The 18,898-nt window shown below is 39.1% G+C and overlaps 1 protein-coding gene across 5 annotated transcripts in view; it reads left to right on the forward strand.

The window, feature by feature from the left end:
* Positions 1-18,898, forward strand: part of WASHC5 (WASH complex subunit 5) — a 55,731-nt gene that overhangs the window by 17,099 nt on the left and 19,734 nt on the right. For all 5 annotated transcript variants that reach the window (XM_089898728.1, XM_022554104.3, XM_022554101.3 and 2 more), the window contains 10 exons: positions 3,623-3,750; positions 4,846-4,975; positions 8,829-8,941; positions 10,446-10,612; positions 10,690-10,765; positions 11,855-11,965; positions 12,923-13,063; positions 14,112-14,192; positions 17,716-17,817; positions 18,556-18,735. In XM_089898728.1, coding sequence (XP_089754854.1) covers positions 3,623-3,750; positions 4,846-4,975; positions 8,829-8,941; positions 10,446-10,612; positions 10,690-10,765; positions 11,855-11,965; positions 12,923-13,063; positions 14,112-14,192; positions 17,716-17,817; positions 18,556-18,735 — 1,229 coding nt within the window. The remainder of the gene's footprint in view (positions 1-3,622; positions 3,751-4,845; positions 4,976-8,828; positions 8,942-10,445; positions 10,613-10,689; positions 10,766-11,854; positions 11,966-12,922; positions 13,064-14,111; positions 14,193-17,715; positions 17,818-18,555; positions 18,736-18,898) is intronic.

Here is an 18,898-nt window from a genome sequence, read left to right on the forward strand (position 1 = left end):
TGTTACAGCTGCAATAGGAAACTAATACAAGGGCCAGGGCAGCACCTAACAGCCAGATGTGTAAAATAGTTGGTAGGATTTGAGTCCAGAGCCCAGAGCAGAAGAGAAACATTGCTTGGGGTAGAAGGGCAGAGGTGGTCTAACAAGGCTCCACAGAGGAGACAGGAACTGACTAGCCCTTGATAGGATTTTATAGTAAAAAGCAGAAGAAATTCTAGTCTGGGGAAATGATGGAAGAAAAGTATGATTTTGGAAGGACAGAGAAACGTGGCTCCACTTTGCTGAGGAACTGGCTAGACCCGGGTGCTTAATTACGGTAGATGGGGTCTTAATCTTTCCTGGGTCATGATCCTCTCTGAGACCCTATTAGCCATCAGGCTCAGGAGCTTTTCTGCCGCACGGCTTTCAGAATCTTAGTTCCCCAACCAGGGACTGAACGCGGGCCTGTGGCAGTGAAATTGCAGAGTCCTAACCACTGGACCACCAGGGAATTCCCTAAACCCATGAGTTTAAAACCCCTGGTTTAATAGTACAAAATTAAGTAGGTTGGACTAATACCTGAACTTATTCGGAGCTGACGCAGTCCTCATACTTAGTAAATGCTCGATCAATATTAATTACTAAAGAGTTCCCTCCTCCAGAGCTGCACACTCCTTCCCCTAAGAGTGGTGTCATTTAGCAGCTCTGGAAAGCCAAGCCTCTGCTTTTTGTTTTTCACTCAGCTAACTTTTCTTGAGCACCTACCCTGGTCCCACTTTCAACACCTCCTTGCTCTTTCAAGTAAGACTGTGTCTCTCAGAGAAAAACTGTCCACACGCCAGATAATCCTGCAGCCTACCTCGGTAACACAGTAGCCCCATCTCCCAAACCGGCCAGGCAGGATGCCCTTGACGCTTCCTCTACCTGCCGCCTGTCTCCGCATCCTGTGAGTGGTCAGCAGTGAGAACAGCAGGTGGACTTCCTCATCCTTCATCTCTTTGAAAACGTGGAATTTCTCTTCAGCCTTCCCTCTTCACACCAGAAATCTCCAGCTTCTTAAATCTTTCCCACAAATGCTGCTTTCCAGTTTTGTTTTTTTCATCATTTCGATTCTTGGCCTAGACCTCTCTCCAATTTACAGTTTACTCTCAGCATGAATACAGGGCCGAATCATCTAGTGGACTAGTCTTTAATTAGTCGAGTTTATGTTTAACATGAAATCCGTCCTAATTTGAGGATTTTACTACGTTGACTCAGCTTGTAATCTTCTTTACCAAAAGTCTTACATTCTGAAGCATATAAACAACTCGAGCCCTCTCTTTATCCTGTCGTAAAGGCAACTGTGGGTTTCTAGTGACTCAGCCTCCTCTTTGTCTTCTGGACAACTGTGCCTGACAGCCGTGCCTGCGTTCTGGAAGCCAGCGGTCTCCTGGATTTGTGCCCCTGCCAGGGACAGCCTCGGCTTGCCAGGTTCTCTGCTTTTTGGCCACATCTGTTTCCACTTCTGAGCTGGCAGTTGTCTGACCTGATCGCACAAGTTCAGAGTTTACAAGAATCAGATGATTTGCCCATCTGGCTGTGAGTCATATGTGGGGAAAGTAACTGCTTATTTAGCTTTCTTGGTGTTTTGGCCGTGGCGTGCAGAAAGGAAGGCGCAGATTTCTCGTATTCCCTCCTGGGAACTCTCTGCAGCTAATTGTTAATGCACAGTGATGTCTCCTGTGCAACAGTGAAAGCAAATTAGTATCAGAAGATTTCTTGTTGAATTAGAGTTAATATAAAGACAAGTGGAACTCCTTCCAAGTTTGTTTTTTTTTTCTGTTTTTTTTTTTACGTTAGGCAAACATGAAGCTGAAAAATTGTCTCTGTGTGATCAATGTCATTAGTGCCAATATATTTCTTCCTAGGGAGTTCTGGAGAATGCTAAATCAGAACTCTGCAGTTTCCCGTGAAAACTGAGCCCTCCTCCAGGTTGTCATGAGTCTCCTTCCGATGGAGTAACTTGGAAATCAATATGTAAAGTAGCCTTGCTCGGGCTTCACCGTGACTGAAGCACCAAAAACACCACTGACATGTGCTCGGAAAGCATGGTCGTTCTGTACATGCCAGACCTCCTAAGATGCTGATGGGAGGGCTTGGAAAGCAGGAATAAGCATGGGTGATATTAGAGCAACTAACAGGGTCCTTGTACCTTATCAGCTGTGAACTTTCTGACAATGTTTATTGTCTTAAAGTTTTTATTTTGACTTTATTTGCAATCTAAGTAGCTTTTACTTGTAAACATTTTACCTTATCCTATTTTATTTTTCTTTCTTACATAAATAATTGACCCCGTAAACCAATTTCAGCAAATATTAGTATTTTTTATCCTATATACTTTTTTTAACGTAATGTTTATTTTATTTGAAATGATCTAGCTTGGCAACTGAGAGGCTGACCAGGGAATCAAGACATCTGGTGTCTTATCCCTGGGTCATCACTGCCTAATTTTGTGAACTTGGCCTAGTAGCCATAAGCTCTCTGGCTGAGAGGGGTCTAGGTGGTGGATAATCCAGAAAGCTCTGAGTGCCAGTCATGCCTTTACAAAGAGCAGAATGGTCTCAGGTCTGGTTCTTCCTGTTTGGAGGTGCCACATCTTTGTGTGGGTAACCCTGCTTCCCTGTTGTATCAGTGGTCCCCAAGACCACCCCAGGTTCAATGCTTTACTAGACTCGGCATATAGTAGTATTTATGGCGATGATTTGTAACAGGAAAAAGATAGAAAGCAAAATCAGCAGAGGGAAAAGGTGCCTGAGGTGAAGTCCAGAGGAAACCAGGCACAAGCTTTTAAGAGTTCTCTCCTGATGGAGTCACACAGGATGCATTTAATTCCCCTAGCAATGGGTTGTGGCAGTGTGTGTGAAATGTTGTCAACCAGGGAAGCTCATTAGAAACTCAGTGCCCAGGATTTTATTGGGGGCTCATCAAGGCAGCCTCTACCTGGCAGGTAACAAAATTCCAAACTCCCAGAGGAAAGCAGGTGTTCATAATAAACCACGTTGTACAAAGAGTTAAAGCATGGTGGGCCATTCTTACCAGTTCTCAAAATGGTGGGAACTCTTCTAAAATCCACATTCCCTAATGCCAGCCAAAAGCCGGCCTTGCAAACAAGCCTTTTTGAAGACGGCAGTCTTGGGCCTGCTGTGTTAAATCTTTTCTGCACACCTGTCCATAGTTGAATGGCAGAGATCAATGCTTAAAACAAAAGCAGCTTCAAACAGGACACAAGGAGGCCACGCACTTAGGAAATGGTGCCAAAAGGCTCGACCCATCATATTGGACAATCGATAATAAACCACCCACACAACGCTTAAAAAATTGGGCAGCACTGTTCTCAGTTTGCTTTTTTCATTCAACAATACATCACGATGACATTCCATGTCAGATTCAGTGTCATATTTAACAGTTCAGTTGTGCATACTCCATAGCATAGGTGTAATATAATTTATTTTACTACCTATTATTGATATACATTTTGCTTATTTTTAAATGCTTAAAAGGGAAATGAAAGTATTTAAGAATTCATCTTATTTATTATAGATATTTTCTACACGTTTAATAAATTGGAAACTCTTTTCTCTTTTCTCTTTTCTCTCATGTCTAGCCTGTGACCCAAACAACAAACGCCTTCGTCAAATCAAGGACCAGATTCTAACAGACTCTAGGTACAATCCCAAGATCCTCTTTCAATTGCTGTTGGATACTGCACAATTTGAGTTTATACTCAAAGAGGTAAAAATATTGAATGAATAATCACCAAGTTCTTAGCTTTTTTATGCTTAAAAATTTTTTTAAAGATTAGGATTTTATAGCTGTGTCTCTGATTCAGGCTACAGATTCTAGCTGTCTGAGATCATTCTTATAGGAAAAGGACAGGATTAAACAACAAGCATTTAGTGCCTACTGTCATTAGGGATACAGTGCACCAGATGGTGGAAGTTACAGTCTAATGAGGCATGCGGGCAGTAATCAGAGAATTACACAAATGAAAATGAATAAAAGCAGGTATACGCTCTATAGGAGAGGAACATAGGTCTCTGGGTACCTAAAATAAAGGATCCTGTCCTAGCTTTGACAGCTTCCCTGAGAAGACAAGCAAGAGTTTCAGAAGGGAGCTGAGGAAGGAACCTGTTAGTTAGCTAAGACAAAGATGGGGGAGCATGATGAAGAACATCCCAGCGAGAGGACAGATTATGTCTAAGTCCTCTTGGGTAGGGAAGAGCCTGGCCAGTTCAAGGATCTGAGAGACCAGTTGGCTGCAGGGGAGAGAATGCAAGAGAAAGGTGGTAGGAAGTGAGGTTGACAGGTGGGCAGCCTGCGCTGGGCCTTGCGGGGTGTTAGTCTTCATCTTAAAAGCCACGAGAACATGTTGGAAAGGGCCTAAGTAGGGTGGTAGTTTGCATTTTAACAAGGTTGACCTAAGGACCTTGAGGGTTTGAGTTCAGTCAAGGAAATTCTGGGCTTGGTCTTACTCCTGAAAAAGCCTCTATGGACATAATAAAAACCACAGACGCCTGGGAATGTCCAGGTTCTGTAAAAGTAACTTTGGGGGTTTGGATCAGGTGGCCTCAGGAACTAGCCCTAGACATTAATGCCAATTCAGAACCAACACTTGCCTTGCCTCAGTTGGTCTGAGAGCCACTGTCTTAGAGATGGTCTAGCTTTTGCCCCCCAATTTGTATAAAGTAGTAATGCTTAAGAGGTGGCATCAGACTGATGTTAGGCACCTATTTTTATAATAAATTGGGTTTCGCTCAGGCTTTCTTAGTAAACTGCCTAAGCTGGATTTTCTCTTAAATCAGTAAATCTCTTCTGTCTCTTCAACAGATGTTCAAGCAAATGCTTTCGGAAAAGCAGGCCAAATGGGAACATTACAAGAAGGAGGGCTCAGAGCGGATGACGGAGCTTGCTGATGTCTTTTCAGGAGTGAAACCCCTAACCAGAGTGGAGAAAAATGGTAATTGCTGAAGAGGAATTATTGGTGTGTTTGAAAAGTATTCACAGATTATTAGAAACCAGCAGAGTAAAAAGTCATTACTGTGTCCTCATTGTATGCTGGGATGTTGCTAATGAAGGTCAGAAGTTTAGTTTTGGCTGCTCTAGCCTTGTGCTCCCTTGGTCAATCTCATATTCTCTCTGGACTTCAGGTTTCTTATCTTTGAAGTAAGAGGTTGGGCTAAATCATGGGTTCTTGTACTCCGGTTCATAAATACAATAGTATTTTATAGAGTTATATCCTCCTTCTACCACCATAGTATGCAAAACTGGTGTGTCATTAGTGTGTAACTTTATGTGCATGGGGATGGGGGCATAACTTTCATGATCTTCTCAGGATACTTCACCCAAGAATATTACCGACTGCTAACATAAATGATATCTAAGAGTCTTGTGTTCAGTCCTATTTGGTTCTTCTTCACTGACGCATCTGCCATCTAGTGGCACAAGTGGGGACCTGCAGACTGTTTTGAAACAACATAGCTCAAGTTTTACTTTAACAATTTTAATCTTGCTTCTTTTAGGAAATTTTATCTATAGGAAAATTGTGGTATCACTTCAGATTTTTGAAGGATCCTGTCCTATAGATAGGATCCTTTCAAATTGCCCCTGAAAGACCATTCTGAATTTTAAGGTGACAAATTAAACTATTTTTTTTTTGATGCTTAATATTTGTTTTAACTGTCAAATTTATTTCCGATAAAGTTAATTATACAGTAGAATTGATGAATAATATAGATTTTTATTTTAAAAAGCTTCACTATTGTTAATACAAGCTTATGACTATTGTATTTGATTTATTTGTTGCTGGTCAAAAAATATGTCCAAATTTCATTAATATTCCTATTGGAAAAACTAGAGCAGTTTTTAGTGGTGTGATATAAATTGGCAACATGTTTTGCAGGTCAGCATATTGTATCTAAAAAACAAAGAATCACCAGGACCAATCTAACCAGATTAGTTGTCTAATCAGACACATTAATCTGTATTCTAGTCTCTTTTAAGTTCTTATAAATACCAGCAATGTTTCAAAGCTTATTCAAAACAATATCTTATACTTCTTTGGCTCTATAGCATATTTCAGTTAGGAAGTACTTTCACAGATAGTTCTCATTTGATCCTTACAACCCTGTGAGATAAACATCTTTATTATTTTATAATCACTTGCCGAGGGTAACAAAGGTCCAGAGCCTGTATCTCACTCATTACCTCCTATGTTCTTTTAGCTACTCCGTAGCTGTCCCTCGGTCCTACAAAAAATCTTTAAAATTATAGCTAGTTCTTTATGTCAATTCTTAAAATAACTTAGATTATATGCCCTTAAGTGCTTTTATTAAAGTGAAATCATTCCATTGATAAAACAAAAAACCTTTACAGAATCAACTCGGTGAAGTGAAAAGAGCGAAGCCTTTGACGGTTTGCACGTCCTGGCTCTTCCATTTAGTAACTGTGGCGCAGCAGAGGGTTCTTAATATCTCTGGGCATCAGCTTCCTCATCTGAGAAATGGCTTTTAATTCCTACTCCATAGATTTTTGTGAAAATTAAATGAGACTAAGCTTAAAACTTGGCCTGATTCACTGAGGGTCCTCAGAGCATGTTAACGGCCTTCCCCATCTCTGCCTTGAGAAATGCCTGGCTGGTTTGTGAGCGCAAATGGCGCCACCTAATCCATTCAGACTCCCCACAACTCACCACTCACACTTCACTCTCCTGCATGTTGGTCCCTCTTTGCCCTCCAAGACGCGCCATTGTCATTTTGCCCCAAAGCCTCTGCTCATGTCTGTCTCTTCATCTAGGGACAGATTTTCCCTCTCCCTCCCTCTGCCTGTCCAGACCTCTACCCATCCTCTTAACTCTGTGTCACATCCTTCAGTTCCTTCCTGACTCCTCCCCACCTGCACTACTGTCTTTGCACACATCAGTTTACAACATTTATTGGGTGGGCCAGTTCAGTTTTTCCCGTAAGGTGGCTCTAGTAGCACTTAGTTGTCTTTAACTTCATTCGAAACAATTTTGTTAGATTGTATGTGACACCTGTCACATCAGCATGCATTTAAAAAAACATACAAATTGGTGAATTTTTGAATAGCCATTTTAATATTGAAGATGGAAGAAAAACAACATTTGTGGCATATTATGTTTCAAGAAAGGTATAAAACACAACTGAAACGCACAAAAAGTTTTGTGCAGTTATGGAGAAGGTACTGTGGCTGATCGAACGTGTCAAAGTGGTTTGCAGAGTTTCGTGCTGGAGATTTCTCTCTGGATGATGCTCCGCAGTCAGGTAGACCGGTTGGTTCAATAGCAATCAAATTGAAACAATAATTGAGAACAATCAACGTTTTACCATACGGGAGATAGCCGACATACTCAAAATATCCAAATCAAGAGTTGAAAGCCTGGGCTTCCCTGGTGGCGCAGTGCTTAAGAATCCACCTGCCAATGCAGGGGACATGGGTTCCAGCCCTGGTCCAGGAAGATCCCACATGCCACGGAGCAGCTACGCCCGTGCGCCACAACTGCTGAGCCTGCACTCTAGAGCCCGCTAGCCACAACTGCTGAGCCCATGTGCCACAACTACTGAAGCCCGTGCTCCTAGAGCCCGTGCTCCGCAACAAGAGAAGCCACCGCAATGAGAAGCCTGTGCACCACAACGAAGAGTAGCCCCCGCTCACCGCAACTAGAGAAAGCCCACGCACAGCAACGAAGACTCAAGGCAGCCAAAAATAAATCAATTAAAAAAAAAAAGTTGAAAGTCGTTTGCACCAGCCTGGTTATGTGAATCGCTTTGATGTTTGGGTTCCACATAAGTGAAGCAAAAAAAACTTTCTTGACCATATTTCCACATACAATTCTCTACTGAAATGTAATGAAAACGTTCCGTTTTTAAAACAAATTGTGATGGGCAATGAAAAGTGGATACTGTATAATAATGTGGAATGGAAGAGATCGTGGGGCAAGCGAAATGAACCACCACCAACCACACCAAAGGCCGGTCTTCATCCAAAGAAGGTGATGTTGTGTATATGGTGGGATTGGAAGGGAGTCTTCTATTATGAGCTCCTTCTGGAAAACCAAATGATTAATGCCAACAAGTACTGCTCCCAATTAGACTAACTGAAAGTGGCACTCGACGAAAAGCGTCCAGAATTAGTCAACAGAAAGCGCATAATCTTCCATCAGGATAAGTCAAGACCGTGTGTTTCTTTGATGACCAGGCAAAAACGGTTACAGCTAGGCTGGGAAGTTCTGATTCATCTGCCGTATTCACCTGGCATTGCACCTTTGGATTTCCCTTTATTTCGGTCTTTACAAAATTCTCTTAATGGAAAAAATTTCAGTTCCCTGGAAGACTGTAAAAGGCACCTGGAACAGTTCTTTGCTCAAAAACATAAAGAGTTCTGGGAAGATGGAATTATGAAGTTGCCTGAAAATTGGCAGAAAGTAGTGGAACAAAAGTGTGATTAGGTTGTTCAATAAAGTTCTTGGTGAAAATGAAAAATGTGTCTTTTATTTTTACTTAAAAAACCAAAGGCACTTTTTGGCCCACCCAAAACTTGGGCCTTTAACCCTTTTCTGCCAGGTGTTATAAACTAAGCTATTTATATAGAAAGTTTCATCTCTTCTACTAGGTCACATGCCCGAGGCATTTTTGTTGTTATTGTTTGGAAAATTCCTAAGACCAATGTTAGGTACATAGTAAAAGCTCTGTGACTAAGAGCTAGATTTGTAAAGGATTACTTAATTAAATTCAAAGCCACCACTGCAGGAATTCTGGGATTTCAGTAGTCTTTTCTTGTTTCTGTATTAATAGAAAATCTTCAAGCTTGGTTCAGAGAGATCTCAAAACAAATATTGTCTTTAAATTATGATGATTCTACTGCTGCGGGCAGAAAAACTGTGCAACTAATACAGGCTTTGGAAGAGGTAAGGCAAGTCTTTTTAAATGACAGTTCTTGGATCATGAATCACTTTTTGACCTACCCAGCAGTCTGCTCCTGGAAATATATTTAAGAGAATATTTTATCAGAAGCAAAAGCAATATAAATTAATGTGTTCACTGTAATATATGCAGTGCCCTAAAATTGCGAAAATAATTAAATGACAATAATAAAGAGAATGGTAGTAAAAATTATGATACTTCAATTCGCAGGAACATGTAGTCTTGGAAAAAAAATTATGAAGACAGTATAGAAACATTGGGAAAACTGTGGTAAGGAGGTAAAAGCAAAAACAGAATTGCACTGTATGTGCTACTTTTAGGTTTGTAAAAAGTGTGTGCCTTGGGGAGAAAACCTGGAAAGGGATGGATACACAAAAATGAGAATAGTTGTATAATGATCATATGCTTTAAAGTGATGTATTTTTTCTGAAAAAAAGTTTTCTTTTATCTACTTAAAAATGATTGTACAAAAAAAAGGAATTCTACCTCCACAATCCTTTTTTTTAAATAATATCCTTTTTTTTTTATTTTTTAAATTTTGACCACACCACGTGGCTTGCGGGATCTCAGTTCCCCGACCTGGGATTGAACCCAGGCCACAGCAGTAAAAGCGCCAAATCCTAACCACCAGGGAATTCCTATACCTCCACACTCTTAAAAGTTTAATTGTATGTTTAACCAGGAAAATAAACAAAAGCATCAGAACAATAAACATATAGATTATATGAAACATCATCCTCATCTGGAACCCTTTCCAATTGATATAAGTGTACATTAAGACATTTTTCACTTGCAAGACTTTCTTATAGGCTCTTTCTTACTTTTGCAAGGATTTTAGGATGGCCACTATTATAGCAACACAGTATAATGCTCCATTGTTAGCATGCCAGTTTCCCTAGCTATTCCAGAACAATTGCTCACTTGTGCTATTTCTATTTTGGTTGTTTTTTGGATTTTCTAGTCTATAGTACCACTATAAGCAACTTTGTAAATCTCTGATACTTTTTCTCTTTTGCATTATTTCTTTTGGCATATAGCCCAGGCCCCTTGAATTATGTACTTAAAATGTCAAAACGCTGTGGAATCATTATTTTGTTTTAAAGAGCCCATCAAAAGAACTTAAAGATGTGCAAGTGCCAGCACCTTGGTTGTGATGTGACTTATTTTGTTTTTTAACAATCCTGCAAATTTTCAGAATTAGAAGGATTTCTCAATACATGTTTATTGATACTGAAATGGAAAATGGGAGTATTTGCTTATTACGTCATATATGTACAGGATAAGAAATTGTGGAACATTTTCTAATCTCAGAAATTATGCATTGTTTTCTGACTTGGCTTATACATTTCTGAAATTATAATTTGATATTAAAATTTTGCCAAGACATTCTTAGTAAGTAGTGTGCTTTATTGGAAGTGTTTTCAAGGAAAAGTGAACACTATACAGGCCATTCAGAATTTTAAAATCCAGTGTGTTTATGTAACTCAGGTTCAAGAATTTCACCAGTTGGAATCAAATCTGCAAGTGTGTCAATTTCTTGCTGATACTCGCAAGTTTCTCCACCAAATGATCCGAACCATTAACATTAAAGAGGAGGTCCTGATCACAATGCAGATCGTTGGGGACCTTTCTTTTGCTTGGCAGTTAATTGACAGGTAATGTGGACAGCCTGGCATTTGTCCTCAATGAAGGCCATTATGAATGTTTCCTTACCGTTTATCTCTTTTTACAGTTTCACATCTATCATGCAAGAGAGCATAAGGGTAAACCCATCCATGGTCACTAAACTCAGAGCTACATTCCTAAAGGTAAGCAGATAACAGTAAGATTGCATTCTCAGTTACTAGGGAAGAGTTGGCCTTCATTATTACCTCATTCATTAATTCAGTTCAAGATTTCACCCTTTTAGAAAGTTGGTTAAGTATTTTTATAGACTGAAAATTGTTAGGAAGTTTTTCATGAGAGCATAGTTGCAAAAGATGCCGGAAATAAAGTTTGAATTAATAATAGAAGTTAGAGTGTCTTAGAGAAAATTGTTTTTAAATGAATAGATTTTTTTAAAGTTTTACAGGATACTAAAAATGTGTGCCCTATGGGTCCTTTATTCGCTAGACATGAATAAAATCCTTTTATTCATTTAAAAAAATTCTTGTTGAGCCTCTGCTACAATCTAGGATCTCCTCTAAAGGTTAGAGAATAATGTTAAACAAAACGGGCATAGATTGGCCCTTCTCTCAAGGTAATTTCATTTCATGATAAATGAACAAATAATTTACTTAATGTCTTCTGATGGAATTACCATGTATATCAATTCTGAGGTGCACTTTCATATTTTAACATCTCGGTAATTGGGATGTGTTGTATAATTGATGGTATATCATAGTTGTCGGCATGATTTTTCTTTTTGAGCAGTGCATAAAATAATGGCACTTCTTACAAGCCATGTCATCTTAGATTAGACTCAGTATGGTAGTCCATCAATCAGAATGTCTGATTTCCATAGAGGAGTAGCTGCCTTCTGTAGCTCAGTGGCTCAAATTTGAGCATGCAGGAGAATCACCTGGAAGGCTTGTCACAGCCCAGATTGCTGGGCCCCAGCCCCAGAGTTTCTGATTAAGTAAATCTGCGTGGGGCAGAGAATCAGCATCTCTGACAAGGTTTCAGGTGATGCTGTTGCTGCTGGTCCAGGGACCGCAATTTGAGAACCACTGCCGTAGCAGATGACTGTCACTTTAAAAAATTGTATCTTGTCAGAAACTATGAATGACACTGATGAAGTTCAGTAGTTGTTGCTCTCTTTTGGGCAAAGCCCAAGAGTTTTGTTGTATGTTACTATTTCTGGAAAAAGAGAGATTTCTAGGACTTTTTGAAACAGATACATCTTATTTTCCTTCCAGCTTGCCTCTGCCCTTGACCTGCCCCTTCTCCGTATTAATCAAGCAAATAGCCCTGACCTTCTCAGTGTATCTCAATATTATTCTGGCGAATTGGTGTCCTATGTGAGAAAGGTAAGAAATGCATCAAGATGATGTTTATTTTAATGGCAAACTAACTGCTGTTTTAAATACAAACGATGTGCTTGGGACCCTGAAAAAAGTACACCTGTGTTCCTTTCCCTTATCCTTTTGTTTTTAAATTGAAGTATAGTTAATTTACAATGTTGTGTTAGCCTCAGGTGTACAGGAAAGGGCTTCAGTTTTACATATATACAGGTTATTTCAAGACATTGAATATAGTTCCCTGCAGCAGGTCCTTGTTATTTATCTATTTTATACATAGTAGTGTTGTATACCTTTCCCTTATTCTTAATTTAATTCCAGAAATTTGCAATACCTGAAAATAAACTTATTCTTACCAGTACTGTGGGTGTGCAGCTGTGTTTTTACTTTCAAAGAACTTTCATACCTATTTTTTAAACGCTGATGGTATTAGCCCCCATTTTATAGGTGTAGAGATGGAGAAACAGAGATCTTGGTGACTTCTTCAAAGTCATAGTTGGTAAAAGAGCCAGATCTAGATCCAGCACATTCTAGTTGGAACTTAATCAAGTTTTCAGGAGCATTTTGGTCCTTGTTTCAACAACTTATGGTGTAGCATAGAGCCAGACAGGCCTGGATTCAAAATTTTCCTGTGTCACATCCTAGCTGAGGGCTTTACAGCCAAGTTACTTAACATCTCTGAACCTCAGCCTTTTAGAAACTTGTAATGTGGAAATGATACATCTTTTGCATCATTTCTATGAGAATTAGCTCTATATCCTGTGAGCAATTAATGTTTGAAGGAAAGTAGCCCTGTGCCTGAGAGCAGTTGTTAAAATAGCTCTTGTGAGGCCCTTAGCAGCCCTTCCTGCAGACGAAGGGCTGTTCATATACACGGACACTGTGCTTTCTGTCATCATACCATTTACCAGCTAAGAAATAAAATAGAGGTTCGTTTGTTTTTTCCTCTTTTCCCTTTCATTAAAGGTTTTGCAGATCATTCCGGAAAGCATGTTTACTTCCCTTCTAAAGATCATAAAGCTTCAGACCCACGATATCATTGAAGTGCCGACCCGGCTGGACAAGGACAAGCTGAGGGACTATGCCCAGCTTGGCCCACGATATGAGGTGCTGTGTCCCTTTGACTTCTGCCTTTTGATTTTGAAACCCCCAACCATGAAATAGCACAGGCCCGTGTCACCTGCCATATCCCCAGGACCACCAGATCAATTCTGGTTTATTGATCTTTTTCCACACTCTCAGCAATAACCAGGTTTTGCCATTTTAGTGCAATTATACCTTCATTCGTTAACTTGTCCTGGTGTCATTCACGGCCTCGCCTGCCAGAATGTTCTCAGAGGGAGTAGAGCTCAGCTGGTTACTTTTCTTTTGAATAGTCTCAGCACATCAACCTTTTTTCTCTTTGGGCTACATTGCCTAGACTTTTCCCATTCAGGTTCCTGCTTTGTACACAAAATCAGTGGCTCCAAGTAATCCATATTCCATGAACCACTTCTTGCAGCCAGACTTTTAAGGCCACTCCACAGTTAAGCAGCCTCAGAAATTGTTCTTCCCAAAACACCTCTGCTTTTCTTTTTCCCTGAACTTAAAGATGTGAAAAATAAAATCAAGTGAAATTTGAAAATGTGATAACAAGCATCAGTTTCATATCCTCTGACACAGCTCCAAAAGTTACATCAGGAATTGAGATTGTCAAGCTCAGAATTTCTACATTGATTCTAACTCAAAAGTATAGCCTCAGTCAACCTTACCAATGTCTCCTGGTGTTGTTTGAAAAGAACGTGGATGGCAGTAGGAGATTACCTTCTCAGAATCCCCTTGAGCCTTTTCTTTTTGGAAGGGATCATCCATATCACTGAGTCCTGCTTTCATCTTATGCATGAAATGCTGAGGCCCAGAGAAGGGGAAATGATTGGTCAAAGGGTAAAGAACGATTTAACATCTTCTGATTCAGCCACCCAGTATGTCTAACAGTGGTCAACACCACAGAACCTCATTTCTGACCAGGACGTGTATACACAGGTGTCCTAAAGCTGCACGCTGCTTCTCTTGTCTTTGCCCATTCCAGAACTGTTAGTCAATTATTTTAGCTTCCCATAGAAGTGATGGGTCATTTATGAGAAGTACTTCATTAACCTCTTTTTCTTTGTTAAAGGTTGCCAAGCTTACTCATGCTATTTCCATTTTTACTGAAGGCATCTTAATGATGAAAACAACTTTGGTCGGCATCATCAAGGTAATGGTCTTAATGCTGGCCTTTGTGGCCCCGTAGTAAGTCTTCGTCCTTTGGATTATTGCAGAATTTATCCTGTGGGGTAGTGTTACCATCTTATGCCTCTCGCTGTTTCACATGCAGCTTTCACATCTTCACTTTACTCATTTCACATCTTCACTTTACTCATTGACAGAGGAAAAGACAGCATTATAATCCTTATTTTTCATAACACCCAGGAGTTCCTTAACTCTAACAAAAATCTGTTTTATTGAATTTTTGTAATAACAAAGAAAACAAAATAGTTCAATTCCCTTAGGCAAAGTAGCTCGCTCAGTCACTGTTTCTCCCTTCCCTGCCTGCAGCCTTTCTTTCTTTTTAGTGTTTTTATACCGCACTCCAGGTGCAGAGAGCTGAGATCATTGTACCCCTCTGACCACAGGCCATTGCCATCACTGAGGCATGCAAGCTCCTCTCTTATTTTTTTTCCTTCTCTTCTCCTGGATGCCCACGCCCATTCCCATGCCCCATAGCATCCACTCTATATGTTTGATTTCTTTCCATAAATATGCAAGTATCCTTATTTTTAGCAAGTGGTGTTATTTTATGTATGCCCATGGTTTTGATTTATCTAAATCATATTCTTCTCTAAGTCTCATTCTTTTTCCAACTTTTCTCACTAGTTACTGCTTTGAAGTTAATCTATGTTGCTGTGGATCAGGTAGTTGGTTACTTCTTGCTGCTGCAGAGAATTCCACATTTTATTTAACTGTTCCCCAGGGCACAGACACCTATGCCACTCATTTTCACACCTGTGCTTCCTGTTACCATAAACAGTGTCAAGATGAGCATCTCTGAACCTGTTCCTAGCACAGACCTGTGTAAGAATTGCTCTGAAATCTGCTTGCCCAGGAGTGGATCACTGAGTCTTAGGGCACATTTGTACTTACTTTGTCTCAATAATGCCAGAGTGCCTCCTCACATGACTTGTTTCCTGTGTATCTTCCCCCATTTTTGCCAATACTTGCCATTATCCACTTTCTAATTTTTGTTCTCCAAAGGGGTCTAAGGTGGTATCTCATTGCTGTTTTAATTTGTAATCCTAAAATGCTAGTGATGTGATGTGACCCAGTCACACAGTTCATGGTGCTTTTATTTATTTTTCCATTTGTCTGATATCAGCAAAATCTTAACATTTCTGATTTTTTTAAAAATTTTCATCGATACAACATTTGTGTTAATGAAATCCAAGAAAATACAGGAAATGAACCTAAATAGAAACAGAACTTTACCATGTGGTTTCTGGAAATGTGTTAAAGAAATACCATTGTAGTCCTGGAATATTAATAGATTCTATTAAACATGCTTTAGGCCTGGTGCCAGTTTAATTCAGTTGATATTCAGAGAGTACACACACAGGTTATCACTCCTAGCTCATCCTTAAATGATGATAAATCCTAGGACCAGGTTAGTCTTAAATGCAAAGTGACCAGTAGGATGTAATAAAACCTAGTAATTAGCAATAATTATCAAAGAAAGGATTGCTTAAGAAAAATGTAAGTCTTTTGCCAGAATCTTTCAGATAATAAAAGCAGAGGGAATATCATCTTGACCTCATTCAAACTTAGTAGACTGTCTCTGCCAGTTTAACAACTCAGGGCTTTTTGTGGGATCCTGTGGCTTTCACTAATCTTTAACCTTTGAATGTTGAGGATCTATTTCAAACCCTTACAAAGAGTTTAAAATCACTTCAGTTAATATGACTTAAAACAAGTGAGATATACACAGGGATATACATATAATGTTCATTGTTAGATGTAGCCAAAAAAATAGAAATAACCTAGACATTTTATGAGTAAGAGAATGGCTAAATATATCATGGTGCATTCATACTGTGGATTGCTTTGCTGCCATTCAAAAGTAACTTGCCACTAGGAGATTTCCAAAATGTAAAGTGAAAAAAGCAATTGCAGAACAGTGTGTGTATGTATATGTATGTATTATGATCCCATATAGTTTTTTAAATTAAATATATTTAAGGACAAATACGTATATAAATTAACAGAGGAAGGTCTGGAGGATCCATATGAAAACTATTAACTCTTGTTAACCACAGGGGGTGTGGACAGAACTGCGAGGAAGGGGCTGTGTGAAGGGGTCTTTCCCTTCCCTGGGAGCACTCCACAGATTGGTGGAAATCTAGGAAGAATTGGGTAGAGCCATTTAAGACCATGAGATTCATAAAACATTTAACTCTTTTCCACTAAATCTGTTTTTATAAGGAATATTTCTTTGGAAACTTCATGTTGCTTCTTTGATTTTGTTCTCATTGACTATGTTTATTTATAATTTACCTTTCTCTTGTAAAATAGAGCACAGATGCTGAAAGCTACAGAAACAATTATGTAGCTTGATCGGTTATTATAAGGTAAAGACCACTCATTCTCACCACCACTCAAGCCCAGAGATATAATTCAGCCACAGCTCCCACCGCAGGATCCTCCTCATGGGCCTTGACCTACTCCCAGTCTCTCTGTTTAGTTTTATTATCCAAAAATAAATTTCTAGACACTCTGGTTCAGACTTGCAATTCAAAAAATATATGTCTTTTAAGGCTGATTTACTCCTCAGATTTCTCCCTCATTCCTTTCTTTCCTTACAATTTGTCTGTTGAAGAACCCAAGGCCTTTGACCTGTTATCTCTACACAGTCTGGCTCTTACTGATTGCATGGTCATGCTGTAGTCCAACAAGTTCCTCTGGCTTTTGTATTTTCAGCAACTTTTTCATTCCAGTTATCTTCCTTGAAATTTAAATATTATCAAACCCAGATGGAACACATCAGTTGTCTTTATAACTTTAAAAATAATAGCTCTTGACAAATTTAAAAGTAAAAGAAACAAGTCTCAGGGAATTCAAAGGAGTGTGTTAAAACTATATGATGTTTTATGGATTTGACAGGAGACTGTTTTTTAGGGAATAACAAAAGCTTTCTCATTACAGAAAAAAAGAATCAGCAAAATAAGCTATATAGTTAGATAGCAGAGTTGCTTTCCTAATTACTAACAACATCCCAAGAATGCTGAAAGAAAAGAGAATTGTTAAATCTTCAGTGGTCCAGCCCCAAACTTGATTTTGCTCATATGACTATAGATGCCCTCAGATAGCTTCCATAGGAGACATGTGCACTGACTTCAGATGCAGGCCCTTCAATCTACCCCCTCCTCCTGGTGATGAGAAGAGGCACTTTTAACTTTTAATGAAATGATTAAAATGTGAGGCAGTTTAAAACTTTCCATACCCACCATCTTTCAAATGTCATGTTGTAAAATTATCATGAATTTTACTGAGATAAACCAAGTCTTACAGAGGTGACAGGTTTTAATAATTCTATCCAAGCTGCACAAAATCAAAAAAGAAATCCTAATTGTCAAGTAATGAGATAGGAAAGTGCTCCCTTACGGACTCTGGAAACTATCTTTCCTCCGGATTTCTTCAGGACTGAGCTTTTCCTTCCTGGAATTTATTGCTTTTTGATTTGCACTTAGGTGGACCCAAAACAACTGCTGGAGGATGGAATAAGGAAGGAGCTGGTTAAGCGTGTGGCTTTTGCTCTTCATAGGGGATTGATCTTCAACCCTCGAGCCAAGGTACCAGATCACCAAAGTGGGTCTGTCCTTTCCCTCTACTCGGCTTGCAAAATGTTCTAAACACCATTTTTAACTGTTATGAACAAGACCTTTCCTACCTTCTAACATATATCTACTATATCATGTTCAGTACAGTCAATTGATATGTTTTTTGATCCTATATTATAATCCATTCATATTATAAGAAAATCCTTTTTAAAACCAGTCCTTTCCTTCACCTGTTGATCCCCAAGTTTAAGAATTAAACTGATGTTTATGATTCCAGGTTCCTTCTCATAGCGAAAAGAATTTGTTAAACCTAAAACAGATTGGCACTATAAAGGCTGTAATTTTTTCTTTTGCTTGATCTTTCTGGGAATAAGGTCATTTTTCTCAAGAGAAAAAGAATAGGCCCGAAATTTACATCTAGAGTACCTTTCACATCAGTAAATTCAATTTAAAATGTTTTAACTCTTAAGATTAGAGTCATCAAATGATATGAGAGAAATCACTGACATTCAGTTTTTATATATTCTTTTATATGAGGCTTTCTTTCCAAATGAATGAAATCTATTCTTTGCTGGATGTCTGGCATAAATTACCATTCCTCCTGGATGAGGTAGGAAATGAGTATTTCCAGAGCTGTCCCAAACCGTCACTGCGGTCTCTCACTTGGGGTATCCTTTAAAGTCTAATGTAGGTATTAGGGGGTGACAGTCTATGCCAATATAATAGGTTTCTGTTTCTTATTATGCACAGCCAAGTGAATTGATGCCAAAGCTGAAAGAGCTGGGAGCTACCATGGATGGGTTCCATCGTTCTTTTGAATACATTCAGGACTATGTCAACATTTACGGTCTGAAGATTTGGCAGGAAGAAGTATCTCGTATTATAAATTACAATGTGGAACAAGAGTGTAATAACTTCCTAAGAACAAAGGTATCTAAATAGATTTTAATATGCTTGACTCTATTTGTTACTTCTGACATGCCCCATACATGCCCCAAACCTCAGAAATGCCAACAACAAAGTTTATTTCAATAGTTACTAAAAATCAGTAACCACTACACAGTCACGAATACCTTCAGAAGCTGTGAGGGTC

Source organism: Delphinapterus leucas, chromosome 17 (genome assembly GCF_059928025.1).
Source record: "Delphinapterus leucas isolate spDelLeu-1000000601 "Yukka" chromosome 17, BTC_Dleu_Yukka2, whole genome shotgun sequence".
NCBI classification, from domain to species: Eukaryota; Metazoa; Chordata; class Mammalia; order Artiodactyla; family Monodontidae; genus Delphinapterus; species Delphinapterus leucas.